The sequence below is a fragment of the Giraffa tippelskirchi genome, chromosome 13, assembly GCF_054371585.1.
Source record: "Giraffa tippelskirchi isolate mGirTip1 chromosome 13, T2T-mGirTip1v1.2.pri, whole genome shotgun sequence".
Classification (NCBI taxonomy): Eukaryota; Metazoa; Chordata; class Mammalia; order Artiodactyla; family Giraffidae; genus Giraffa; species Giraffa tippelskirchi.
The window spans coordinates 89,374,430-89,401,990 of record NC_137287.1 but is presented as its reverse complement, the minus strand read 5'-3'; the positions used below and the strand labels follow the sequence as shown (position 1 = coordinate 89,401,990).

Sequence of the window (27,561 nt, the reverse complement as noted above, 5' to 3'; positions counted from 1 at the left end):
GAAACCTTTTTTCTTTCTAACTTGTAAATACTGAAGTTACCATAAACTCTATTTTTTTTTTAATGTAAAATGTACAGTGAAATCTTGAGACCAAAAAGTGTTATAGTACGTATTTTTGGTTTCAAATACATCTCCCTAAAAATCATAGAACAAAGGAAAAAACATGCCCCTCAAAATCCAAGCGTCTTTCTGAGGAGAAATGACTTACTTCTACAGGGGTGGACTCAGGTATCTCACGTAGTATCACTATGCAACGGTTCTGATTTGGCCTCACTTTCTCTCCCTTTTCATCCACTTGGACTAAAGGTAAAGCTGTAAAGAGAAGAGAAACGGATGGTACACAGATATTAAAATAAATCCACCATCTGCACTCCACTGCGACGTGATGGAGATATTCCAGCAGGACATATACCATATTGCCAGGCACATTAAAGAAAGCTGTACACAATGGGGAAACCATCAAATCTGTGACAATTTAACACATAACCTATAGAAAGGTTCAGACCAATTTCACGTGTTACATTTAGGGGCTCTGGGGAGTCCTGAAGGAGTTGCGATGGAAGAAACTCTGTGACACAGGCCTTCCACAGCTTAAACTACCCAAGCCCATTACAATGCAAAACAAAGGCTTTCTCCTTTCTATAAGTCCCGTCTTCTTACAGCTTAATTCTGAACTCAGAGAAGCTGCCAAACACTCTTCCCTCAGCCTCCCCTGGTGATGGATCTTCCTCGACCACAGTCCACCGTCAAAACAAGGGTCAACACTCCCAGCCAGCATGGGGACAGGCTCAACTCAGGTATCATTAGCTTTTTACCTATCTCCTTTTTGTTAGGTTTTATTTTCTGGAGTCACTCTATTGAGAGTCTACCACAGGCAGACTTGGGTCACCACACAGTAACATCACAATCAGGGCCCAGAGCTGTGTGCCCCTGTGCAGACACACATTATCATCCCCAGGAGTGGAATCGTCATTTCATGATAGGTTCACTAATTTGAGAGTATGATAAGGGAATACTATGAAAAAGTTCAGGCTAATAAATTAGACAAGCTACATAAAATTGAAACATTCCTTAGCACCAAAGCTCAAGTTTGAGAAGTAGCATCTATGAGAGAAGAACGCTCAAGGCTCACAAGGTTTCTGGAAAATCCTACCAAACATTAAGAAAGAAATAACACCTATGCTAAACACTTAAGACAATACATTCCAATCCAGCCTATGAAGCCCAAATAAAAATACCAATAGACTCTTTTGAAAAACCAAAATGTTGATTCTGAAATTCACATGGAAATGCCAAGCACTTAGAAGAGCTAAGACCAAGCTGGAGATTCACAACTACTCTAAGAATGATGACACAGTGAAGCCAGTACCATCTGCATGCTGCAGCAACGGCATCAAGACAGACAGATGGAGGACAGATACATGGCCCAGAAAGAAACCACCAGGGAGTTTACCCCGACAACTGGCCAAAAGGCAGTGCCCTGGGGAAAGTGGAGACTTCTCAATAAATGGACTGGAATGGCAGCACATGCACATGCGAGCGGGTAGAGAGTCCACACCACATACAAAAATCAGCTGACAATGGACCACAGACCTAACAGTGTAAGCCCTAAAACTACGAACTTCTGGGAGAAAACCCCAGAAATGTGACCTTGGATCAAGCAAAGATTTCTTAGGTACAACACCAAAAGCAAGATCCAAAAAAGAAAAAAATTAATAAACTGGGCTATATAAACAATTCAAAACTCTACTTTTCAAAAAACACTATTAGGAGAACAAAGAGAAGCCACAGACTGGGAGAATATATTTGCAAACCATATTTCTAAGAAGGACTTAAATATAGATCACATATCTCAAGTTGCACACATACACATGGCCCTCAAATCTCAGCTGTAAGAAAACTAAAAAAATAAAAAGAAAACAGAAGTGAAGCATCTGCATAGACACCTCAGCAAAGAAGCACCTGAAAGATGGCTCGATGTCATCGGGTGCTAAATAAATAGAAATTAAAACCACAATGAGACCCCACCACACACCTGCTAAAAAACCTAGAATAGCCCCTCTGTGAAGGAGGCCTTGCAGGGGCACCAGGAGACCCTAGGCAGTGGTGTCTGTAACCCTGACCATGGTAAAGCTTTTGCTAGTGCACACAGGATGATCAACTCAACCGTACCCTTTAAATACATGTAGTTCACGATGTGTCAATTATATCTCAGGACAGTGGCTTTTAAAAACAAATAAAATGGTAAAGTTGTGGAACCTCTGTCTGCAAAGTGCACCAGGAAGTTCACACCTAAAATATCCACCCTCCCTGAATTCCCATGGGTCTCTGAAGTAACCGTGAAACTTCCCTTTGACATCGCCAAATGTCCAAGAAGTAACTTCATTCACAATCTGCTGTTAAGGAACAACACAATAATATATCACCAGTACTTCAGCAGGAAGCAGGAATTTGAAAGAACTCCTCTGATAGGGCATGCTGATTCACATGCACGCTCCTTCACCCTGAAGAGCTCTTGACTGCACCTTTCATTCACACTCTTCCCGCTAGCCCGTTTGACTCTCAGCACCCATAACGTAGGATACGCCTGAGGCTGTGGCTCCACAGCACACTGACGCCCAGTGCAACGTGCGCCTCACCAGACTGTCAGAAAGTCTCGAGGGTGACAAAGGCACCACTTGCTGTCAAGTCCTGAGCACCAATGGCTGTGCCTCTAACTGTCACGCTGGCCAGAAAAATGCCATCTGGACCATGGACGACACAGCCTGGACTGCAGTCCACTTACATCTCAGCACCTCGACGATCAGGTCCATGTCGGTGCTGAGCTTCTTGATGTGGTCCAGGTTAGCTACTGTGGTGATTGGCACGTACTGGTCACTGTCCATCTGCGATATAAGGTACATGTCACTAGCAAGGTTCTCCCTGCAGAAAGAAGACAATCTTTCTTAGTTCACAGCTTTTTAAAAAAATTTTTCACAGCTTTATTAAAAGGAAGCTTCATGAGAGGAATGAGTGTGTACGATGTGTTCTGTTATTTGCCATCTCTCTGACCTTGGGTCAATTTTGTCAGACACCTGGGAAAGCAGAGAGAGCAAGTGTACTGCACTTTATACAAAGTCAGTAAGCAAGTAAATCTTTATAAAAATTATTTCTAGCTTATCTTTGTTCTAAAAAAGTGTTTGAGAAACTTTTTAAAAATAGAAACACAACTTCTTAAAGTAAGGAAACCCAGCTGAGAGAATAAGAAAGTAAGAAAAATGTGAAAAAGCCAAGAAAAGCTGGTGCCCAGAGTGCTTGTGGTTCGGACTGAACAGCCGTCAGAAAGGCTATGGCTCCACCCCTGGCCTCCCAGCTTCTGCAGCAGAGGCTGGAAAAGCAGGAAAGTAACCAACAGCATAACCCATACCATCACCTGTGAGACTGACTATCTACAGCCCCACCCCCGAAGTCTGATTCCAGGAGCAGGGGATGGTGATAGGAGACCTTGACTTCCTACAGATGGAGGTACAGACACAGATGTTAACATGTGAAGTACTATATCTATACAGAGTACCAACACACAACACCTTAGGTACCAGGTGCTGGAAAAACACTACCATCCTTACCTAGACAAGCAGAATTCCAATGTCTTTTTAAGTACTTCCCGGGGGTCTTCCTGGCTTTCTGGTTGAGATTCATTCCCTCCTACATAAAGGCAAAGGAAAAATGGCTTAAATTCACCAAGCACTTGATTCAGTATAACAATTTTAATGGTTTCAATATACATAGTAATTTATCTACATCACAGCAAATATTAAAAAATTACTTTACAAGGAAATCATATAGGCAAACAAAATGAAACAAAAAAATCCCTTACCCCTCAAACAAAAATAGTTTCAAAAAATAACCTGAGGAGTAAGATTTATTAGCAAAGTTTAGCAGGTGCTTTTGTCTCAATTCAAAAAGGATTTTCAGGTGACCTAGAAGCAGACAAGATGCTAAAAATATAACAAAATATAAAGGAAATAAAGTAACTAAAGAGTTTGTAGACAGTACTATATAGATTTGCATGGCATAATAATAAAACATGCAGGATTTTCTAACAAGAGACACTTGCATTTTAAAAGTCAAAGTTAAAGACCATCAAAAAGCAAAGACAAAGTGGAAACATTGATGACAAAGACAGAGTACATGTTTTATATAAAGAGCTTCAACAAAATCTATCCCCCATCAGGAAAAAACCAAACCAAAACAAACAAAACTAATGGACCTAATGAGACTGAAAATTACAAATAGGCCTTGAAGCCACAGTCACATTCCATCCCTTCATCCAGAAAGGGCTCTACCGAGCACACATTCAAGTCCATACTGAATGGACAGCACTGTCTCCTTAGACACCTCCTGCATGCTGAGCACGGCTGCAGAGCTGCCTGTGTGTGTGCTGTGTGCTCACTCACGTCTGATCTCTGTGACCTGGTGAACTATAGCCCGCCAGGCTCCTCTGTCCATGGGATTCACCTGACAAGAATACTGGAGTGGGTTGCCATGCTTTTCTCCAGGGGATCTTTCTAACCCAGGGATCAAACCTATGTCTCCTGTATCTCCTGCACTGGCAGGGGGGTTCTTTACCACTGAGCCACCTGGGAAGCCCCAGTAGAGCTGCTTACTCAGCCTTAAAGAGGCAGTCTTTGCTCTTAGAAGGAGGCAATCAATAGCCAAACAAGCAAACAGTAAATAGGTAAAATCGGACACAAAGGAGAAAACCACAGGGCACAAGCAGATTCAACGCAGAAGGAATAATCAGCAAGCTCGAAAACAGGTCATGTGAAATTAGTCAGCTAGAGGAACACAAAGAAAAAAGAATGAAGAATAAGGAAGAAAGCCTACCTGACTTGTGATACACCACCAGCAGTATTTCTGTACACTAACAACAAACTATCCGAAGAAGAAACTAAAAAAGCAATCCCACTCACAACTGCAAGTGAAAGAATTAAATACCCAGGAATAAATCTAACCAAAAGGAGAAAGATCTGTAAGCTAGAAACCCGAAGCTACCGATGAAAGAAATTAAAGACAAATAAATGAAAACATATCCCCATGTTCTTGGCTTAGAAGAATACTGTGAAAATCTCCATGTAAAAATATCCCAAGCAATCTACAGATTCAATGCAATCAATCCTAATCAAAATTCCAATGGCGTTTTTTGCATAAGTACATCAAACAACCCTAGAATTTGCATGGAACCAAAAGACTCTGAATAGCGAAAGAAATCTTGAGTAAGAACAAAGTTGGAAGCATCACACTTCCTGACTCCAAACTACTTTGAAAAGCTATAGTTATCAAAAAAGTATGCTATTGGCATAAAACAGACATACAGACCAATGGAGTAGAACTGAGAACCCAGAGATAAACCCACATGATGTATGTGACCAGCTGATCTTCAACAAGGCTGCCAAGAATACTTAAGGGGAAAGGACAATTTCTTCAATAAATAATGTTGGGGAAAACTGACAGCCACATGCAAGAGAATTAATAGAACCCTTATCCTACCTCATATACAAAAACCAACTCAAAATGAATTAAAGACTTACATGTAAAAGCTGAAACTTAAAAGACTTACATGTAAGAGCTGAAACTGTGTAACTAAAAAAACAGAAACACCCAATGTAAAAAAAAATGTCCTAGACATCAGACTTGGCAACAATATTTTTGGATATGACACCTAAAGAACAGGCAACAAAAGCAAAAATAAACATGGGGACTACATTCCATTAAAAAGGTTCTGTACAGGAGAACAAGATGGCAGACGAGTAGGTGGACATGGAGTACATCTCTCTCCACGGATACATCAGGAATGCACCTTCAGACACAGAAGTGCATGCAGAACACTGGCTGAGAGCAGGTAGGAGGACCTGACCAGAGGAAAAGAATATACAGAAACCACGCAAAACTCAGTATCAAGCCCTGAGCCTCTGGAGTAGGAGCACTGACTCCAAGACTCTAGACTACCAGAGAACTAACCCTAGGGAGTATCAAAGAGAGAGAACTCACACAAAGGAAACCACTTGAATACAGACCTGGCATCACCCAACCACCAGTAGCACCCTGTGCAGGACTCCTCATCTAACCAACAAACAAAAATACAAACTCAATCATCAGCAGACAGGATTACCACCTCACTCAGCATTGCTCATCAGAAGAAAAACAAACAAACAAAAACTCAGCACAAATCTCACCCTATATGAAGCTTACACAAACCACTGGACCAACCTTAGGAGGGTAGAAACCAAAAGGAAGAAAGAATTCAACCCTGAAGCCTGGGAAAAGGAAACCTCAAACACAGTAAGTTAAAAAATAAAATAGTGAAAAGACAGAGAAATACTACACAAATGAAGGAACAAACTAGAAACACAGAAATCCAAATAAATGAAGAGGAAATAGGCAAACAACCTGAAAAAAAAAAATAGGCAAACAAACAATCTGAAAAAGAATTCAGAATAATGGTAGTAAAGATGATCAAAAACCTTGAAAACAAAATGGAGAAAATGCAAGAATCAATTAACAAGGACCCAGAAGAATTAAAAAATAAACATACAGAGACAAACAACACAACTACTGAAATTAAAAATATTCTAGAAGGAATCAATAACAGAATATCTGAAACAGAAGAACAAATCAGTGAGCTGGAAGATAAAATGGTGGAAATAACTTCTGAAGAGCAGAATAAAGTAAAAAGAATGAAAAGAACTGAGGATAGTCTCAGAGACCTCTCAGACAATATCAAATGCACCAACATTTCAATTATAAGGGTCCCAGAAGAAGAGAAAAAGAAAGGGTATGAGAAAACTTTTGAAGAGATTATAGTTGAAAATTTCCCCAACATGGAAAAGGAAATAGTCAATCAAGTCCAAGAGGCACAAAGAGTTTCATACGGGATAAACCTGAGGGGAAACATGACAAGACACATACTAATCTAACTAACAAAGACTAAACACAAAGAGAGGATATTAAAAGCAGCAAGGGAGAAGCAACAAGCAACATACAAGGGAAACCACGGACACTTAACAGCCGATCTTTCAGCAGAAACTCTGCAGGCCAGAAGGGAATGGCAGGATATATTTAAAGTACTGAAAGGGAAAAATCTACAACCAAGATTACTGTAACCAGCAAGGATCTCATTCAGAATTTATGGAGAAATGAAAAGCTTTTCAGACAAACAAAAGTTCAGAGACTGCAGTACCACCAAGCCAGCTTTACAAGAAATGTTGGACTTCTATAGTCAAAAAACACAAGAGAAGAAAAAAGATCTACAAAATCAACCCCAAACAATTAAGAAAATAGCAATAGGAAAATATATATAAATAATTACTTTAAATATAAATGGATTAAATGCTCCAACCAAAAGACACAGGTTGGCTGAATAGATACAAAAACCATATATATGCTGTCTACAAGAAACCCACTTCAGACCTAAAGACACATACAGACTGAAAGTGAGAGGATGGAAAAATATATTCCATACAAATGGGAAGCAAAAGAAAGCTGGAGTAGTAATCCTTGTATCAGACAAAATAGACCTTAAAGAAGATTACAAGAGATAAGGAAGGACACTACATAATGATCAGGGGATCAATCCACAAGGAAGACACCCTCTTGGGTGCAATATCTATGCACCCAACATAGGGGCACCTCAACACATAGGACAAACACTAACAGACATAAAAGGAGAAATTGACAGTAACACAATAATAGTAGGAGACTTTAACACCCCTCTCACACTAATGGACAGATCATCAAAAGGGAAAATTAATAAATACAAGTTTTAAATGATACATTAGATGAGATGGATCTCACTGATATCTTCAGGACATTCCATCCAAATGAAAAAGAATACACCATCTTCTCAACTGCACATGGAACATATTCCAGTATAGACCACATCTTGGGTCACAAATCAAACCTCAGTGAATTTAAGAAAACTGAAATTGTATCAAGCATCTTCTCCAATCACAATGCTATGAGAATAGATACCAATTACAAGAAAAAAACTGTAAGAAACACAAACACATGGAGATTAAACAACATGCAAATGACAATGAAAACATGACAGCTCCAAACCTATGGGATGCAGTGAAAGCAGCTCTGAGAGGGAAGTTTATAGCAATACAATCCCACCTCAAGAAACAAGAAAAACATCAAATGACAACCTAACTTTATACATAAAACAACTGGAAAAATACAAACAAAAAGCACCCAAAATTAGTAGTAGGAAAGAAATCATAAAGATCCAAGCAGAAATGAATGAAAAAGAAATTAAAGAAACAATAGTAAAGGTTAATAAAACTAAAAGCTGGTTCTTAGAGAAGATAAACAAAATTGACAAGCCTTTAGCTAGACTCATTAAGAAAAAAAGAGAGAAGGATCAAATTTAGAAATGAAAAAGAAGTCACAACAGACAATGCAGAAATACAAAGGACTGTAAGAGACTATTATGAACAACTATATGGCAATAAATGGATAACCTGGAAGAAATGCACAGATTCTTAGAAAAGTTCAATCTCCCAAGACTGAACCAGGAAGAAATAGAAATTACGAACAACCCAATTACAAGCACTGAAATTGAAGCTGTGATCAAAAATCTCCCAAAAAACAAAAGCCCAGGACCAGATGGCTTCACTGAAGAATTCTATCAAACATTTAGAGAAGATCTAATGCCTATTCTTCTAAAACTCTTTCACAAAATTACAGAGGAAGGAACACTTCCAACCTCATTCTATGTGGCCACCATCACCCTGATACCAAAACCAGACAAAGACAGCACAAAAAAAGAAAACTACAGGCCAATATCACTGATGAACATGGATGCAAAAATCCTCAACAAACTTTTAGCAAACAGAATTCAGTAACGCATCAAAAAGCTCACTCTCCCTGCTGCTGTGGAGCTGCGCGGAGGCGGAGGTTCGGGTGCATTCGAGATTCGGCTCCACCCATAACCCACCACCATGGCCGAGGATGGCATTGCTGCTGGAAGTGTAATGGACATTAATACCGCTCTGCAAGAGGTGCTGAACACCACCCTCATCCACGATAGATTAGCACGTGGAATTCATGAAGCTGCCAAAGCCTTAAATAAGCGCCAAGCCCATCTATGTGTGCTTGCATCCAAGTGTGATAAGCCTATGTATTTCAAGTTGGTGGAGGCCCTTTGTGTTGAGCATCAAATCAACCTGATTAATGTTGATGACAACAAGAAACTAGGGGAATGGGTAGGCCTCTATAAAACTGACAGAGAGGGAAAACCCCATAAAGTGGTTGGTTCCAGTTGTGTGGTGGTAAAGTACTATGGCAAAGTAATGTCTCTGCTTTTAAATATGCTATCTAGGTTGGCCATAACCTTCCTTCCAAGGAGTAAGCGTCTTTTAATTTCATGGCTGCAGTCACCATCAGCAGTGATTCTGGAGCCCAAAAAAATAAAGTCTGACACTGTTTCCCCATCTATTTCCCATGGAGTGATGGGACCAGATGCCATGATCTTAGTTTTCTGAACGTTGAGCTTTAAGCCAACTTTTTCACTCTCCTCCTTCACCTTCATCAAGAGGCTCTTTAGTTCTTCTTCACTCTCTGCCATAAGGGTGGTGTCATCCGCATATCTGAGGTTATTGCTATTTCTCCCGGAAATCTTGATTCCAGCTTGTGTTTCTTCCAGCCCAGCGTTTCTCATGATGTACTCTGCATATAAGTTAAATAAGCAGGGTGACAATATACAGCCTTGAGGGACTCCTTTTCCTATTTGGAACCAGTCTGTTGTTGCATGTCCAATTCTAACTGTTGCTTCCTGACCTGCATACAGGTTTCTTAAGAGACGGTCAAATGGTCTGGTATTCCCATCTCTTTCAGAATTTTCCACAGTTTATTGTGATCCACACAGTCAAAGGCTTTGGCATAGTCAATAAGGCAGAAATAGATGTTTTTCTGGAACTCTCTTGCTTTTTTGATGATCCAGCGGATGTTGGCAATTTGATCTCTGGTTCCTCTGCCTTTTCTAAAACCAGCTTGAACATCTGGAAGTTCACGGTTCACATATTGCCGAAGCCTGGCTTGGAGAATTTTGAGCATTACTTTACTAGCATGTGAGATGAGTGCAATTGTGCGGTAGTTTGAGCATTCTTTGGCATTGCCTTTCTTTGGGATTGGAACGAAAACTGACCTTTTCCAGTCCTGTGGCCACTGCTGAGTTTTCCAAATTTGCTGGCATATCAAGTGCAGCACTTTCACAGCATCACCTTTGAGGATTTGAAATAGCTCAACTGGAATTCCATCACCTCCACTAGCTTTGTTCGTAGTGATGCTTCCTAAGGCCCACTTGACTTCACATTCCAGGATGTCTGGCTCTAGGTGAGTGATCACACCATCGTGATTATCTGGGTCGTGAAGATCTTTTTTGTACAGTTCTTCTGTGTATTCTTGCCACCTCTTCTTAATATCTTCTGCTTCTCTTAGGTCCATACCATTTCTGTCCTTCATCGAGCCTATCTTTGCATGAAATGTTCCTTTGGTATCTCTAATTTTCTTGAAGAGATCTCTAGTCTTTCCCAATCTGTTGTTTTCCTCTATTTCTTTGCACTGATCGCTGAGGAAGGCTTTCTTATCTCTCCTTGCTATTCTTTGGAACTCTGCATTCAGATGGGAATATCTTTCCTTTTCTCCTTTGCTTTTCGCTTCTCTTCTCTTCCCAGCTATCTGTAAGGCCTCCTCAGACAGCCATTTTGCTTTTTTGCATTTCTTTTCCATGGGGATATTCTTGATCCCTGTCTCCTGTACGATGTCACAAACCTCTGTCCATAGTTCATCAGGCACTCTATCAGGTCTAGTCCCTTAAATCTATTTGTCGCTTCCACTGTATACTCATAAGGGATTTGATCTAGGTCATACCTGAATAGTCTAGTGGTTTTCCCTACTTTCTTCAATTTAAGTCTGAATTTGGCAATAAGGAGTTCATGATCTGAGCCACAGCCTGCTCCTGGTCTTGTTTTTGCTGACTGTATAGAGCTTCTCCATCTTTGGCTGCAAAGAATATAATCAATCTGATTTCGGTGTTGACCATCTGGTGATGTCTACGTGTAGAGTCTTCTCTTGTGCTGTTGGAAGAGGTTGTTTGCTATTACCAGTGCGTTCTTGTGGCAAAACTCTATTAGCCTTTGCCCTGCTTCATTCTGTACTCCAAGGCCAAACTTGCCTGTTACGCCACATGTTTCTTGACTTTCTACTTTTGCATTCCAGTCCCCTATAATGAAAAGGACATCTTTTTTGAGTGTTATTTCTAGAAGTTCTTGTAGGTCTTCATAGAACCGTTCAACTTCAGCTTCTTCGGCGTTACTGGTCAGGGCATAGACTTGGATTACCGTGATACTGAATGGTTTGCCTTGGAAATGAACAGAGATCATTCTGTCGTTTTTGAGATTGCATCCAAGTACTGCATTTTGGACTCTTTTGTTGACCATGATGGCTACTCCATTTCTTCTAAGGGATTCTTGCCCACAGTAGTAGATATAGTCAAGGCTATGGTTTTTCCAGTGGTCATGTATGGATGTGAGAGTTGGACGGTGAAGAAAGCTGAGCGCCGCAGAATTGATGCTTTTGAACTGTGGTGTTGGAGAAGACTCTTTAGAGTCCCTTGGACTGCAAGGAGATCCCATCAATCCATCCTAAAAGAGATCAATCCTGGGTGTTCATTGGAAGGTCTGATGTTGAAACTGAAACTCCAATACTTTGGCCACCTCATGCGAAGGGTTGACTCATTGGAAAAGACCCTAATGCTGGGTAGGATTGGGGGCGGGAGGAAAAGGGGACGACAGAGGATGAGATGGTTGGATGGCATCACCGACTCAATGAACATGGGTTTGGGTAGACTCCGGGAGTTGGTGATGGACAGAGAGGCCTGGCGTGCTGCAATTCATGGGGTCGCAGAGAGTCGGACACGACTGAGCGACTGAACTGAACTGAACTGAAAGTACTATGGCAGAGTCCCAGGCCAAGGATGTCATCAAGGAGTACTTCAAATGCAAGAAATGATGAAATAAAAAACTGAGTTCTTTAAAAAGAAAAAAAGCTCATACACCATGATCAAGTTGGTTTTATTCCAGGGATGCAAGGATTCTTTAGTACATGCAAATCAATCAATGTGATATACCATATTAACAAATTGAAAGATAAAAGCCATATGGTAATCTCAATAGATGCAGAAAAAGCCTTTGATAAAATTCAGCACCCGTTTATGATTAAAAGTCTTCAAAAAATGGGCATAGAAGGAACCTACCTCAACATAGTAAAGGCCATATATGATAAGCCTACAGCTAACATTATTTTCAGTGGTGAAAAACTGAATGCATTCCCTCAAGATCAGGAACAAGACAAAGGTGTCCACTTTCACCACTATTATTCAACATAGTTCTTGAAATCCTAGCTACAGCAATGAAAGAAGAAAAAGAAATAAAAGGAACCCAGATCGGAAAAGAAGTAAAGCTCGCACTGTTTGCAGATGACATGATACTGTACCTGGGAAACCCTAAAGATACTATCAGAAATTACTAGAGCTAATTACTAGTGAATTTAGCAAAGTTACAAGATACAAAATCAATACACAGAAATCATTTGCATTTCTATATACAACAATGAAAAATCAGAAAGAGAAATTTAGGAATCAATCCCATTCACCACTGCAACAAAAAGAATTAAATATCTAGGAATAAACTTACCTGAGACAAAAGAACTGTACAAAGAAAATTATAAGACACTAATGAAAGAAATCACAGACAACATAAACAGATGAAGAGATATTCCATGATCTTGGGTAGGAAAAATCAATATTGTGAAAATGACTATACTACCAAACATAATCTACAGATTCAATGCAATCCCTATCAAATTACCAATGGCATTTTTCACAGAACTAGAACAAAAAATTTCACAATTCATATGGAAACACAAAAAAACCCGAAATAGCCAAAGCAGTCTTGAAAAAGAAGAATGGAGCTGGAGGAATCAATCTTCCTGACTTTAGATTATACTACAAAGCTACAGACATTAAGATAGTATGGTACTGGCACAAAAACAGAAATATAAACCAATGGAACAAGATAGAAAACCCAGAAATAAACTCATGCACTTCTGGGTACCTTATTTTTGAAAAAGGAGGCAAGAATATACAATGGGGCAAAGACAGCCTCTTCAGTAAATGGTGCTGGGAAAACTGGACAGCTACATGTAAAAGAATGAAATTAGAATACTTTCTAACACCATACACAAAGATAAACTCAAAATGGATTAACGACCTAAACCTAAGACCAGAAATATAAAACTCTTAGAGGAAAACACAGGCAGAACACTTGGTGACATAAATCAAAGCAAGATTCTCTATGACCCACGTCCTAGAGTAACAGAAAGAAAAACAAAAGTAAACAAGTGGGACCTGATTAAACTTAATAGCTTTTGCACAGCAAAGGAAACTACAAGGAAGGTGAAAAGACAACCCTCAGAATGGGAGAAAATAATAGCAAATGAAACAACTGATAAAGGATTAATTTCCAAAATATAAAAGCAGCTCAAACAACTCAATGCCAGAAAAACAAACAACCCAATCAAAGAGCGGGAAAAGACTTAAACAGGCATTTCTCCAAAGAAGACAAAACAGATGGCTAACAAACACATGAAAAAATGCTCAACATCACTCATTACTGGAGAAATGCAAAACAAAACCACAATGAGATATCACCTCACACCGGTCAGAATGGCCATCATCAAAAAGTCTACAAACAATAAATATTGGAGAGGGTGTGGAGAAAACAGAACACTCTTGCACTGTTGGTGGGAATATAAACTGATACAACCACTATGGAAGACGGCATGGAGATTCCTTGGAACCAAAATTGAAAGACACATGCATACCATTGTTCAGTGAAGCACTATTTACAATAGCTAGAACATGGAAGCAACCTAGATGTCCATCAATAGATGAATGGATAAAGAAGTTGTGGTATATATACACAATGGAGTATTTATTCAGCCATAAAAAGGAATGCATTTGAGTCCGTTCTGATGAGACGGATGGACTTAGAACCTATTATAGAGAGTGAAGTGAGTAAGAAAGAGAAAGATAAATATTGTATTCTAATGCATATACACAGTATCTAGAAAAATGGTACTAAAGAATTTATTTATAGGGCAGCAATGGAGAAAACAGACATAGAGAATAGACTTATGGATATGGGAAGAGGGGAGGAGAGGATGAGATATATGGAAAGAGTAACATGGAAACTTACATTACCATACATAAAACAGATAGCCAGTGGGAATTTACTGTATGGCTCAGGAAACTCAAACACGGGCTCTGTATCAATCTAGAAGGGTGGGATAGGGCGGGAGATGGGAGGGAGGTTCAAAAAAGGAGGGGATATATGTATACCTATGGCTGATTCATGTTGAGGTTTGACAGAAAACAATAAAATTCTGTAAAGCAATTATCCTTCAATAAAAAAATAAATTTAAAAAAAATCTCAAAAAAAAAAAAGCTTTTGTACAGTAAAGAACACCATCAACAAAATGAAAAAACAACCTACTTAACAGGAGAAAATATTTACAAATCATGTACCTGATGAGGGGTTAATATCCAAAATACATAAGGAACTCATACTACTCAGTAGCAAAAAAACCAAAAAACAACCTATGATTAAAAGAAACAATGGGTAAAGGACTTAAATAGACATTTTTTTCAAAGAAGACATACAGATAGCCAAGCAGCACATGAGAAGATGTTCAACATCTCTCATCATTAGGGGACTACAAGTCAAAAACCAAAATGAGGATCACTGCTCACCTGTCAGAATTTTTGTTATGCAAAAAACAAGGTAACAAATAACAAGTGTGGCAAGGAGGTAAAGAAAAGGGAGCACTGCCCCACACCTCGCCCCGTGTATTACTGGTGGGGATGTAAACTGGCACAGCCACCATGGAAAAGTGTGGACATTCTTCATAAAATTAAAATAGCACAACCACATGATCCAGGAGTCCCACTACTGGGCATACACACAAAAGAAAGGAAATCAGAATATCAAAGATCTGTCTGTACTTCCATGTTCACACAAGGATTATTTATAATACCCAAGACGTAGAAACCACCCACATGTCTATCAATGGATGAATGGATAAAAAAATGTGCCGTGTGTGTGTGTGTGTGTGTGTGTGTGTATCTATATATAGTTCAGGGTGTAGAACAATGCAGGGACAGAGCATACCAGGAGGGTGCCCAGAGGCATGGGAAACCCCTGGAAGCAGGCACATATGGGGTCACAAAAGAGTCAGACACTATTTAGTGACTAAACAACAAATATACACACACAATATATACACAGAGGAGTATTATTCCACAAGAAACCCTGCCATATACAATAACATGGATGAATCTAGAGAATACTGTGCTAAATGAAATAAGTCAGAAAGAACCCCCCAAAACTACACAATGCCACTTATATGCAGAATCTAAAAAAGTTGTGAACATACAGAACCAGAGGGTACAGCCATGGCTGCCAGGGGCTAGAGGCAGGAAAGGAAAGATGCTGGTTTAAGAGTACAAACATTCAGTTGTAAGACATAAGCTCTGAGATTTACTGTACAGCATGGTGACTATAGTTAATAATGCTGTACTGTATACTTGAACTTTGCTAAGAGAGTAGATCTTAAGTGTTCTCAGCATTCCAATGGGAAAAAAAAGTATGTGAGGTGATTGCTATTAAACCATCATGTTGCTTATACACCTTAAGTATAATTAACATTTACTTGTCAATTACACCTAAATAAAAAGATAAAAAAAACTGTAACCTCCCCCCACTTTACTCATCATGACCTGTCTTCTCCATGGTGTGTTTCACCCTCTCACATTATATAATGTGAATATAAGTATATTCTGTGTATGACGACAGTCTGTCTCTGCCCGAATGGATGTAAGCACCCAGAGAGCAGGGGCTTTCACCAATCGTATGCAGAGTCCCAAGTACATCTGGCACATAGTGGATTTTAAATATCTTTTTTATTAAAAAAACAAATAAACAAACCAGTTTTCTAGATGTAGAGCATTAGCTCCTGAGAGAGACATAGGATGGCCCAGGCTCAGGGAGCAGACAGAAGCCCAAGGGTCCCTGAGTCCAGGGTGCAGGACAATGCAGGGACAGAGCACACCAGGAGGGCACTCAGAGGTGCAGGGAACCCCTGGAGGCAGGCGCATGTTCCCTGCATAACACAGGCAGGAGGATTCCTTGAGGCAGGGGAAGAATCACCTCAAAAGAAGGAAAGAGCTCACGCCTCCTGCTCTGCCCTCATGAACACCTCATGGACACTCCTAAAGTGTAGGCTGGCACAGTGACAGGACCACATGTAGAGGGGAAAAAAAGAGTAACTTCACAGTTGAGAAAGCTAATAATAAACCTACTTCAGCCAGCTGGTCACGGTCAACAACAGCAGCAATAAATCATGCTGGCAGTATGTACTCTTAATGTGATGGGATGAAAATGGCTCTTGACCTCTGTGGTATTCCTTCCCTCAAACCCACCATGATGAGAAAAACATCACACAAATTCCAGTATCATGCAAAATAACTGAGAAGAACTCCCCAAAATTATCAAGGTCATCAAAAACAAGTAACGTCTTGTGGGGGGCAACCTGACAAGCAGGACGTGCTTTGGGAAATTGCCTTGTTAACTCAAGGGTTAAGTCCAGGGCAACCTGCAAGCAGGATTGCTTTGGGAGCTGCCTTGTTAACTCAAGGGTCAAGTCCAGACATAGCTCTCTGTCCCGCCACCTCTTATTGTTTACTGGGGAAACTCCTTGCAGCTTTCTGGAGCATATCTGACGCAGGACAAATGGCTTTTATGACCTGAATCCTGGGATACAGAATCATGGGAAAGTCATGGGAGCTTGATTAATAGATTTATGTTCTTTAGGTGATTTCTGATGCATGTTATTTAGGTGATTTTTTGATGATAGTATTGTATAAGAATTTCCTGGTATAAGGGTATAAAATTCTGTGTGTAAAAATAAACAGGCATCACTGGCATTACAGGTTGCAGTGATCCTCTCAACCCCCGCTGTGTCTGTGTCTGTGTCTCTCTGTGTCTGTGTCTGTTTCTTTTCTCAGCCGAGGAATCCCGCGTCCGTGCCTACGTTGACTCGTCGGCTGGTCCCGACAAAGTGGCGCCCAACGTGGGGCTCGACGTTTAGGAGATTCTCGGCCCCTGCCCAAAGGCCTGGGCACAGGTACGCCTATCAAGCGTGAAGAAAAAGAAAAATAAGGTAGGGGCAGGTAGGTTTATAGTTGAGAGTAAAAAATGGGGCAAAATCATAGTCGTCAATTGTTTGTTCATATGTTATATGTAATGTTAAAAGACCGAGGGGTCAAAGTATCTAAACCTAAATTACGCACATTTTTGCAGTTTATTGAGCAAGTCTGTCCATGGTTCCCTGAGGAAGGAACTATGAGTTTAGAGATTTGGAAGAAGATTGGTAAGCAGATTCAAACACATTATTCACTTTATGGCCCTTCCAAAGTTCCAGTAGAAACTTTCTCATTGTGGACTTTAATTCGTGATTGCCTTGATTTTAGTCATGAAGAAGGTTCTAAAATTAATCAAATGGTTGATGAGGAGCCAATTTCTGCTGTTCCAGAGGGCCAAGACAAATTGGTCACTTTGTCCCATCTCGCAAAAACAGAGGATGGGCTATCCCCTTCTGATGAGGAAGATTTAGATGAGCAAGCAGCTGAATATCACCAGGATGATTGGGATTTGTTAGCTGAGGAGTCACCTCCTGCTGCTAATAAAATGGTGCAACAGTCCTGTTGTGCTCCTATGGAGCGTCTTACTTTAAAAGAACCACCTCCTCAAAAAATTGTGGTACCCGCTGCACCACCCGCTTATGCCGCTTCTATTATTGCTGGGTTGGATCCTCCTCCCGCTCAGGCCGCTGTGCAAGTTCAGGTTTTTTCCCCGTTACAGCAGGCCATTCACCAAGCATATAAAGATGGAGAAAATGTTTCTGGTTTCCCAGTTCTATTTCCAGTACTGGAAAATGCTGGTCAGCGATATTATGATCCTCTTCCCTTTAAACAGTTAAAAGAACTTAAAGTCGCCTGTGCACAATATGGGGCTACTGCACCTTTTACACAGGCTATGATTGAGAATTTAGGAGCCTTAAATCTGCCTCCTAATGACTGGAAACAAATCGCTCGTGCATGTCTTTCGGGCGGTGATTATTTATTGTGGAAATCAGAATTTGCAGAACAATGTCACAATATAGCTGAAATCAATCACAGACAAGGGATTCACACAACTTATGAAATGTTGGTAGGGGAAGGTGCATTTCAGGCTACCAATGCACAGCTGAATTATCAGCCAGGAGCATATCCTCAAATTTCCAACGCTGCACGACAGGCTTGGAGGAAATTGCCGTGTCCCTCTAATAGATCAGAGGATCTTGCAAAAATACGGCAGGGGCCTGACGAGCCCTATCAGGATTTTGTTGCCCGGCTTTTGGAAGCTGTGGGAAAAATAATGTCTGATGATCAAGCAGGTATGATTTTAACTAAGCAATTGGCCTATGAAAATGCTAACTCTGCCTGTCAGGCTGCCTTGCGGCCATATAGAAAGAAGGGGGCTTTGTCTGATTATATTCGTATTTGTGCTGATATTGGTCCATCTTATATGCAGAGAATTGCTATTGCAGCTGCTTTGCAAGGGAAAAGCATAAAAGAGGTATTATTTCAGCAACAGCGCAAAAAAGAGATGATGAAAAATTCGTCCAATGCTGGTTGTTATGCCTGCGGCCAAGCAGGACATCGAGCTGCAGCATGTCCTCAGAGGACTAATAAGAGAACAAGAGGTATAGCCCCGAATGTATGCCCTAGATGTAAGAGAGGAAGACACTGGGCAAAAGATTATAAGTCAAAAACAGATTCACAGGGCAATCCATTACCCCCCTTGCAGGGAAACTGGGTGAGGGGCCAGCCCCTGGCCCCGAAACAATGTTATGGGGCAATTCAGCAGACTTCTCCAGTCGAAAGCGCGTCTCAGACCTGTTTAGAGCCACCTCAGGCAGCGCCGGATTGGACTTGTGTGCCTCCTCCTACACAGTACTAACCCCTGAAATGGGAATTCAGACTATTGCTACTGGAGTATTTGGGCCATTGCCTGAAGGGACAGTAGGCTTGCTGTTAGGGAGAAGTAGTACCACTTTAAAGGGCCTTAGTGTCGCTCCAGGTGTTATAGATTCAGATTATCATGGAGAAATTAAAATTATGGCAGAATCACCTCGTACTATTAGTACTATTCATTCAGGACAAAGAATTACACAACTTGTTCTCCTCCCTCTTAAAATCACAGGGCGCGAGATTCAAAAGACACGTGGCACTGCTGCCTTTGGGTCTTCAGATGCCTATTGGATCCAAGCTATTAAAGAATCCAGGCCTGAGTTAGAGCTAAAAATTAATGAGAAAAAGTTTAAAGAGATTCTGGATACTGGAGCTGACGTATCTGTTATTGCTGAACATCATTGGCCCAGCGAATGGCCTAAACATATAGCTATTTCCACTTTACAAGAAATTGGGCAGTCCAGTAATCCTGAACAGAGTGCAGAGCTACTGCATTGGCAAGATCAAGATGGTCATCAAGGCGAGATGCGTCCTTACATACTACCTAGATTGCCAGTTAATCTTTGGAGAAGGGATGTTATGTCAAAAATGGGAGTCTTTCTTTACAGTCCAAGCAGTTCACAAATGTTTGATCAGGGTCTTTTGCCTCACCAAGGCCTGGGTAAGCATGGTCAGGGAAGAATTGCGCCAATTCAGCCTCAAAAGCTAGCACCAGGAGCAGGGTTAGGATATTTTTAGTGGGGACTACTGGTTGTCCTGTTACTCACGCTGATCCTATTGTTTGGAAAACTGAGGAGCCTGTGTGGGTAGATCAGTGGCCCCTAACTATAAAAAAAAATGCTGGCTGCGCAACAACTGGTACAGGAACAGTTAACTTTGGGCCATATAGAACCTTCTAATTCGCCATAGAATTCACCCATTTTTGTTATCAAAAAAAAATCTGAAAAATGGCGCTTATTGCAAGACCTTCGTCAGGTTAACAAAGCCATGCAGATCATGGGTGCTTTGCAGCCCGGGTTGCCTTCTCCAATGGCAATTCCTAGAAGAGCCCATATAATTATTATTGATTTAAAAGATTGCTTTTATACCATTCCCCTTGCACCTCAAGATTGTTATCGTTTTGCATTCAGTGTTCCTTCTGTTAACTTTTCACGACCCATGCAGAGGTATCAATGGAAGGTGTTGCCTCAAGGAATGGCTAATAGTCCTACGTTATGCCAAAAGTTTGTAGATGCAGCCCTAACAAGTGTGCGTGAAAGGTTTTCAGATGTCTACATGCTTCATTATATGGATGATATTCTTTTGGCTCATACTGATTATGCCTATTTATTAAAAGCCTTTTCTGAAGTAGAGATTGCATTAAAGTCTAGAGGTTTAATTATAGCTACTGAAAAAATTCAAACTTTTCCTCCATATTCTTATTTAGGCTTCCGTCTAGAAAAAGAAAAATTCTCTGTCCCTCATCTTCAGTTACGAAGAGATGGGTTACGCACTTTAAATGATTTTCAAAAGTTGCTGGGAGACATTAATTGGATACACCCTTACTTACGCCTCCCTACTGTAAGTTTGAAACCATTGTTTGATATTTTGAAAGGAGATTCATCACCTACGTCTCCTCGGCAACTAACATCACAAGGAGAGTTGGCTCTGCAAACTGTGGAAAGGGCACTTGCTGAACAATACACGGCATACTGTGATTACACCCGACCATGGGGATTATATATACTTGCTACTCAACATTCACCCACGGGAGTACTATATCAGGATAAGCCATTAAAATGGATTTATTTGGCAGCTTCTCCTGTGCGGGCCCTTGATTCCTACCATGTTCAGGTTGCTAGGGTAATTGCTAGAGGTCGAAAAGATTCTATTATGTATTTAGGCAAGGATCCCTCCTTTATATGTGTCCCTTTTTCATCTGAACAACAGAACTGGCTTTTCCAGTTCTCTGATGACTGGGTGCTTGCCTTAGCTGACTTCCCGGGACAATTAATTCAGCATTACCCAGCTGATAAGTTGTTGCAATTTGCTTTACAACATCCATTTGTTTTCCCTACTATTGTAAAAGAGCATCCTATTCCTAATGCTGTAACTATTTTTACCGATGGCTCTTCTAATGGTATAGCTAGTCTTGTTGTCGGTCAACAAACATTTTTTACTCAAACTACTTATGAATCAGCACAAGAAGTTGAGTTGTATGCGGTGCTGAGAGCTCTTCACACAGTTTCTTCTGCCTTTAATTTATACTCAGATAGTCATTATGTAGTCAGAGCCATGTCTGTCATAGAAACAGTCCCGCTGATTGGCTCAATTAAAACTTCAATATTTAATTTGTTTTTTCGTATCCAAAAGGCTATACAAACTCGTGTCAACCCCTGTTTCTTTGGCTATATACAAGCTCATTCAGCCCTGCCTGGACCCCTTGCTCAGGGTAATAAGATAGCAGATGCCCTGACAAAAAACATTTATTTTCAAGATGCAGCCTTAGCTGCCAAAGCTTCTCATGCCATACATCATCAAAATAGTCATTCTTTACGCTTGCAGTTTCACATTCCTAGAAAAACGGCACGACAAATTGTTAAAAGCTGTTCAACATGTCCTCAGTTCTTTGTTGTCCCCTCTTTTGGTGTCAACCCTCGTGGCCTCCGTCCTAATGATCTTTGGCAAATGGACGTTACTCATGTGGCTGAGTTTGGAAAGCTAAAATATCTTCATGTTACTATTGATACCTATTCTGGCTTCCTTATGGCTACAGCACTTTCCAGAGAGGCTAGTAAAAATTGTATTCAACACTGCCTCCGCTGTTTTGCTGCCATGGAAATACCCCGTGTTTTAAAAACTGATAATGGTCCTGGCTACACTAGACAAAAATTCCGTTCCTTTTGTACCACTTTTTCTATACTGCATAAAACTGGCATCCCTTATAATCTCAAGGGCAAAGAATTGTTGAACGAGCTCACTTAACCCTCAAACATCAACTGAAAAAACTAAAAAGGGAGAATTGGGTGCAGGGCAGTATCCCTTCTCTATTGAGCCACGCTTTATATGTTTTGAATTTTTTGACCTTCGATAATAAAGGCAATACTGCTGCCCAGCGTTTCTGGATGCAGGATCCACCACGGAAATACCCACTCGTACGATGGAAGGATCCTATGAACGGATCTTGGAATGGTCCTGATCCTGTGTTAATATGGGGGAGGGGCCATGTTTGTGTGTTCCCACAGAATGCCGAAGCGCCGCGCTGGCTCCCGGAGAGGCTGGTACGCACGTCAGAGGCAGTCCTTGACAGCCCAGATGAGGCGATTAATGGTCAACGATGATTCGTCTCTTCCATCACTACAGCAAGTACAAGCCCTTTTGAGGCTGGCCCAACAAGGGTCTGATCAACACACCTCTCCTTTAAGAGTGATGATTCAATTATTACTGCTTTTGCAAAATCTTTCTGATGCTCAGGGAAAGGTATACTGGGCCTATGTCCCTGACCCTCTCTTGTTACAGCCAGTCACCTGGGAGATGGCATTTATTCCTGTATATGTTAATGACACTATCACACTGGGAAGATCCTCGGATAAACATATTATTCCACAAAATGCTTCTCTAAATTATACAGGGTTCTCTGCAAAACTTCCCATATGTATGTATAAAAACTATAATGCTTCTAGCTGTCTTTTACTTACAGAAACCTTCTACAGAACCAAGATTGCTCAGAATACATGGATTCTACGTTTCCCATCAATAACAAGAAAGGCTGGACAGACCCAACAGCGGGATAGAACAGGGCCTAAAGATATTCCCTTTTGTGGACTTGGACTAGGGGAACAGCAGATTTATGTGCCTTGGACATCATGTAGAAATAAAACTGCTACCACGTATACCATCTATAATGAGACACAAAGGCTTTGGGACTGGGGTCCTGATTTGATGACTGCACAAGGGTATGGCTATCGAGAGCTTCATCCTCCCATTTGGAATCTCGGCGGTGATAAGATCTTCCAGACAGACCTGTGGAAGCTCGCTGCCGCTACAAGCAAGAAAGTGGGGTTGTCGTATACAGGCGCAAATAATCCTCTAAACACTAAAGTGAATGAGCCTTACAGATATCCTCGTGCTTGTGTATCTTTTCCCTTCATGATAATAATGGGGTCTGTTGCTGTTCGTAAACAATCTGGTATGTACAATATTACCTGTTTAAACTGTACATTGACAAATTGTATTCGAGGAATTGCTGACAATTCAGGCTTGCTTATTGTAAAGCAACCTCCTTTTGTTGTTGTCCCTGTAAATGTGTCAGAATCCTGGTATGAAGATACAGGAATAGAATTGTGGAAACGCCTGAATGATGCACTCTCCAGGCCTCGGAGAGGAATAGGTTTAGTTATACTAGGGGTAATCTCTCTGATAACGTTAATAGCATCCACTATTTCTGCTTCTATTGCTCTTAGTCAGTCTGTTCATACTGCTGCTTTTGTAGATGGGCTTGCCAAAAATGCATCCAATGCTTTAGGAATACAAGAGGATATTGATAAACGATTGGAAGATCGCTTAAATGCTCTGTATGATTCTGTATTATACTTAGGAGAACAAATGCAAGAGCTGAGGCTTAGGAGTAAATTGAGATGTCATGCTAATTATTATTGGATATGTGTCACTCAAAAAGAGTATAATGTATCAGATACACCGTGGCAACATATTAAAGCTCATCTTGCTGGAATATGGAGTCACGATAACCTCTCTATAGATTTGGTAAAGTTACATCGAGAAATTCTAAACATTGAAGATTCGCTCTCTCCAAACACTGATATTGGCTCCACTGTTAACGGATTATTAGAAGGGTTATTTTCCCATTTTCCTACCCTGAGTACATTTTGGCATTATATTCTCGGTCTTATGGTTGTACTGGCCGTTTTACTGCTGTTGATGTGTCTCATTCCATGCTGCATCAAGCGTTTAGCTTCAGAGCTGCTTAACATTAAAGCAGCTATTCATACTGATCATTTAAAGCACAAAATCAGTGCTTTAGTAAATAAATAAGGGGGAGACTGTGGGGGGCAACCTGACAAGCAGGACGTGCTTTGGGAAATTGCCTTGTTAACTCAAGGGTTAAGTCCAGGGCAACCTGCAAGCAGGATTGCTTTGAGAGCTGCCTTGTTAACTCAAGGGTCAAGTCCAGACATAGCTCTCTGTCCCGCCACCTCTTATTGTTTACTGGGGAAACTCCTTGCAGCTTTCTGGAGCATATCTGACGCAGGACAAATGGCTTTTATGACCTGAATCCTGGGATACAGAATCATGGGAAAGTCATGGGAGCTTGATTAATAGATTTATGTTCTTTAGGTGATTTCTGATGCATGTTATTTAGGTGATTTTTTGATGATAGTATTGTATAAGAATTTCCTGGTATAAGGGTATAAAATTCTGTGTGTAAAAATAAACAGGCATCACTGGCATTACAGGTTGCAGTGATCCTCTCAACCCCCGCTGTGTCTGTGTCTGTGTCTCTCTGTGTCTGTTTCTTTTCTCAGCCGAGGAATCCCGCGTCCGTGCCTACGTTGACTCGTCGGCTGGTCCCGACAACGTCTGAGAAGCTGTTACAGGCAACAGAGACTAAGAACACAAGTCCCTACATGTAACATGGTGTCCTGGGACAGAAAAATGTCAATACGTGAAATGTATCAATCCTGGTTCAGGAACTGTGGCAAATGCATCATATGAATATAAGGTGTTAACGGGAGAAAATGAATGCTGGGTCTGTGGGAACTCTTTGTACTCCATCTGCTCAATTTTCCTGTAAATCGAAAGCTATTCTAAAACAAATAGCAAGGTGAGAGGCTCAAATCTAACCATATCAATTACCATAGTAAAGGTTAACATTCTAAATGCCTGAATTAAAGGCAGAGACTACAGGATCTGACTTATTATCCAAATACTGGTTCTTTGAGATGAATAAAATTGACAAATGTCTACCCAGACTGACTAGGGGTAGGGGGGAAAGAAGACAGGAATTACCAACAACAGGAATTAGTGATATGACATGACAATGAATTTTATAGATACTAAAAGGATAAATAGAGTACTATGAGCAATTCTATGCAATAACTTGGACAATTTAGATGAAATGGACAGAGTATGTAAGTAAAGACATAAGAAACCAAAGCTCTCTCAAGAAGAAATACACCTGGGTAGCCCTATATAAAAAAACCAAACAAACTGGAGCTGACAACTTTCCCACAATCAATATCCTACACTCGGATGGCTTCATTTTTCATTTAAGGAAGAAATAAACTCTTCCCAAAAATTCAGTAGGAGGGAAAACATCAAAATAAAACTACAGACCAACATCCCTCATGAAAGCAGGCGTACAAATTCTAAGCAGAATTATGGCCAATCGAATCCAATAATATATGAGAAATGTATTACATCCTGACACAGTGAAGCATACCCCAGGAATTTAAGGTTGGTTAAACATTTTTTTAAAATCAATGTAATTCATCTTAACACACACATAAAAAGTACAATACAATACAAAAAAAAAAAATACAATCATTGCCACAGATGAAGAAAAAGCATGACAAATTCCTCTTTAACCGTTGTTCCTCCTTAAAACTCTCAGCAGATCGTAACACAAGGGGATCTGGTCTGCCCAGCAAAGGCCACAAACACAAAACCAAGAGCACCATTGTACTTAATGGCGAAAGACAATGCCCACCCCCGCCCCGCCATCAGTCAGACATTTTCTCTTACCACATCTGTTCACCTCTGTAATGAAAGTTCTATTTAGTGCAATGAGTCAAGATAAAGGAATAAAAGGAACTAGATTGGATAGGAAATAAAACTGGATTTACTAACAGATAACACCAGTCCATGTAGAACATTCAACGGAAACTACAAAATAGTTTCTAAAACTAATATGTGAGCTTAATAAGCTTTCAGGGTATGATACCAATTTATAAAAGTTAATATATTTCTATCTATTAGTAACAAATAGTTGCAGACTGAATTTTTAAGAACCATTTACAATAGTATTCTTGCCTGGAGAATCCCATGGACCAAGGAGCCTGGTAGGTTATAGTCCATGGGGTCACAAAGAATTGGACATGACTAAATGACTAACACACACTTTTTCAATAGCATCAAAAAATATGAAATACTTAATGATAAATTGAACAGAAGATGCGAAAAGCCAGCAGGCTGAAAACTGAAAAATACAGTCGAGAGAGATTAAAGATCTGAACAAGCAGAGACATACACCACGTCATGAACAGCAAGCTAAGATGTCAATCTTCTCCAACTCATCTACAGAGTCAATGAAATCCCAATAAAAATCTCAGCACGCTACAGAAATTGACCAGGTCACCTGAATTTGCATGGAAATAGAAAGGACCTGTAATAGCCAAAATAAGTCTGAAAAAGAACAAAACTGGAAGGGTAAATAATACTACCTGCTTTTAAAAATTATTTACAGTAATTAAAACAGTGTGGTTTTGTTGTCCAAACAGACTGATGGAGAAGAGACAGTCCAGGGACAAACCCACATACTCAGGGACAAACGATTCTGACAAAGGCACAAAGGCAATGCAGTGGGGAAGGGCAGGAGAGTCTGTCTGACAAATGCTACTGGAACAACTGCGTATCTATTAATACATGTGCTGGGGGGGAGGGGAAGAACTCTGCCTTCACACCTCACACCACATACAAAAATTAATTAAAAATGGACCACAGACCTGAAAAATGTAAAACCATGTAACTGGGACTTTCCTGGTAGTACAATGGTTAAGAATCTGCCTGCCAACGCATGAGACACGGGTTTGATCTAGGTCTGGCAAGATCCCACACGCTGCAGAGCAACTAAGCCCTCAGGCGGTAACTACTGCGCCTGAAGTGCTGCAGCTACTGAAGTTCATGCCCCTAGAGAAAAGTCCACGCATCGCAACTAAGAGCAGTTCTAACTGAGCCTGAGCGCTGCAACTACTGAAGTCCACACCCCTAGGGGAAAGTCCATGCCACAACCAAGAGCAGCTCCCACTCACCCCAACTAGAGAAAGCCTGCGCATAGCGATGAATAGCTGGTGCAGCCAAAAATAAATTTTAAATTAAAAAAAAAATACAACTTAAACAGTAGAAAACATTTGTGACCCTGGATTAAAGGATTTTGTAGGAACAACATGAAAAGCAAGGTCCATAACTTGACAATATAAAAGATTTTAAACTTTTGCTTTTCAAAAGATACTATTAGAACAAAAAGACAAGCCACAGACTGGAAGGATGTATTTGCAAGTTACATATCGATAAAGACTCTGTCCAAGGAACTCTCAACTCAATAATAAATCAATCCAATTAAGAAAATGGGCAAAAGACTTGAACAGACCCTTCACTGAAGAAACATACACACT

General features: G+C 40.5%; 2 protein-coding genes across 8 annotated transcripts in view; one reads left to right on the top strand and one right to left on the bottom strand.

The window, feature by feature from the left end:
* Positions 1-27,561, bottom strand: part of LARP4B (La ribonucleoprotein 4B) — a 95,686-nt gene that overhangs the window by 16,510 nt on the left and 51,615 nt on the right. For all 7 annotated transcript variants that reach the window (XM_081560677.1, XM_081560678.1, XM_081560683.1 and 4 more), the window contains 3 exons: positions 3,606-3,684; positions 2,786-2,922; positions 209-312 (listed from right to left, as the gene is read on the bottom strand). In XM_081560677.1, coding sequence (XP_081416803.1) covers positions 209-312; positions 2,786-2,922; positions 3,606-3,684 — 320 coding nt within the window. The remainder of the gene's footprint in view (positions 1-208; positions 313-2,785; positions 2,923-3,605; positions 3,685-27,561) is intronic.
* On the top strand, positions 8,982-12,051 carry LOC145533411 (small ribosomal subunit protein eS12-like). The gene is made up of 2 exons (XM_081560684.1): positions 8,982-9,334; positions 11,991-12,051. The coding sequence occupies exons 1-2, from the start codon at positions 8,982-8,984 to the stop codon at positions 12,049-12,051; spliced, it is 414 nt and encodes a 137-aa protein (XP_081416810.1).

What these genes read in the sequence shown, in the direction of transcription:
- LOC145533411 (XM_081560684.1), top strand. Translation starts at nt 8,982, where the DNA reads ATGGCCGAGGATGGCATTGCTGCTGGAAGTGTAATGGACATTAATACC. An exon ending in AAGTACTATGGCAAAGTAAT is followed by an intron (nt 9,335 to 11,990) that starts GTCTCTGCTTTT and finishes CTGAACTGAAAG; the next exon opens with TACTATGGCAGAGTCCCAGG.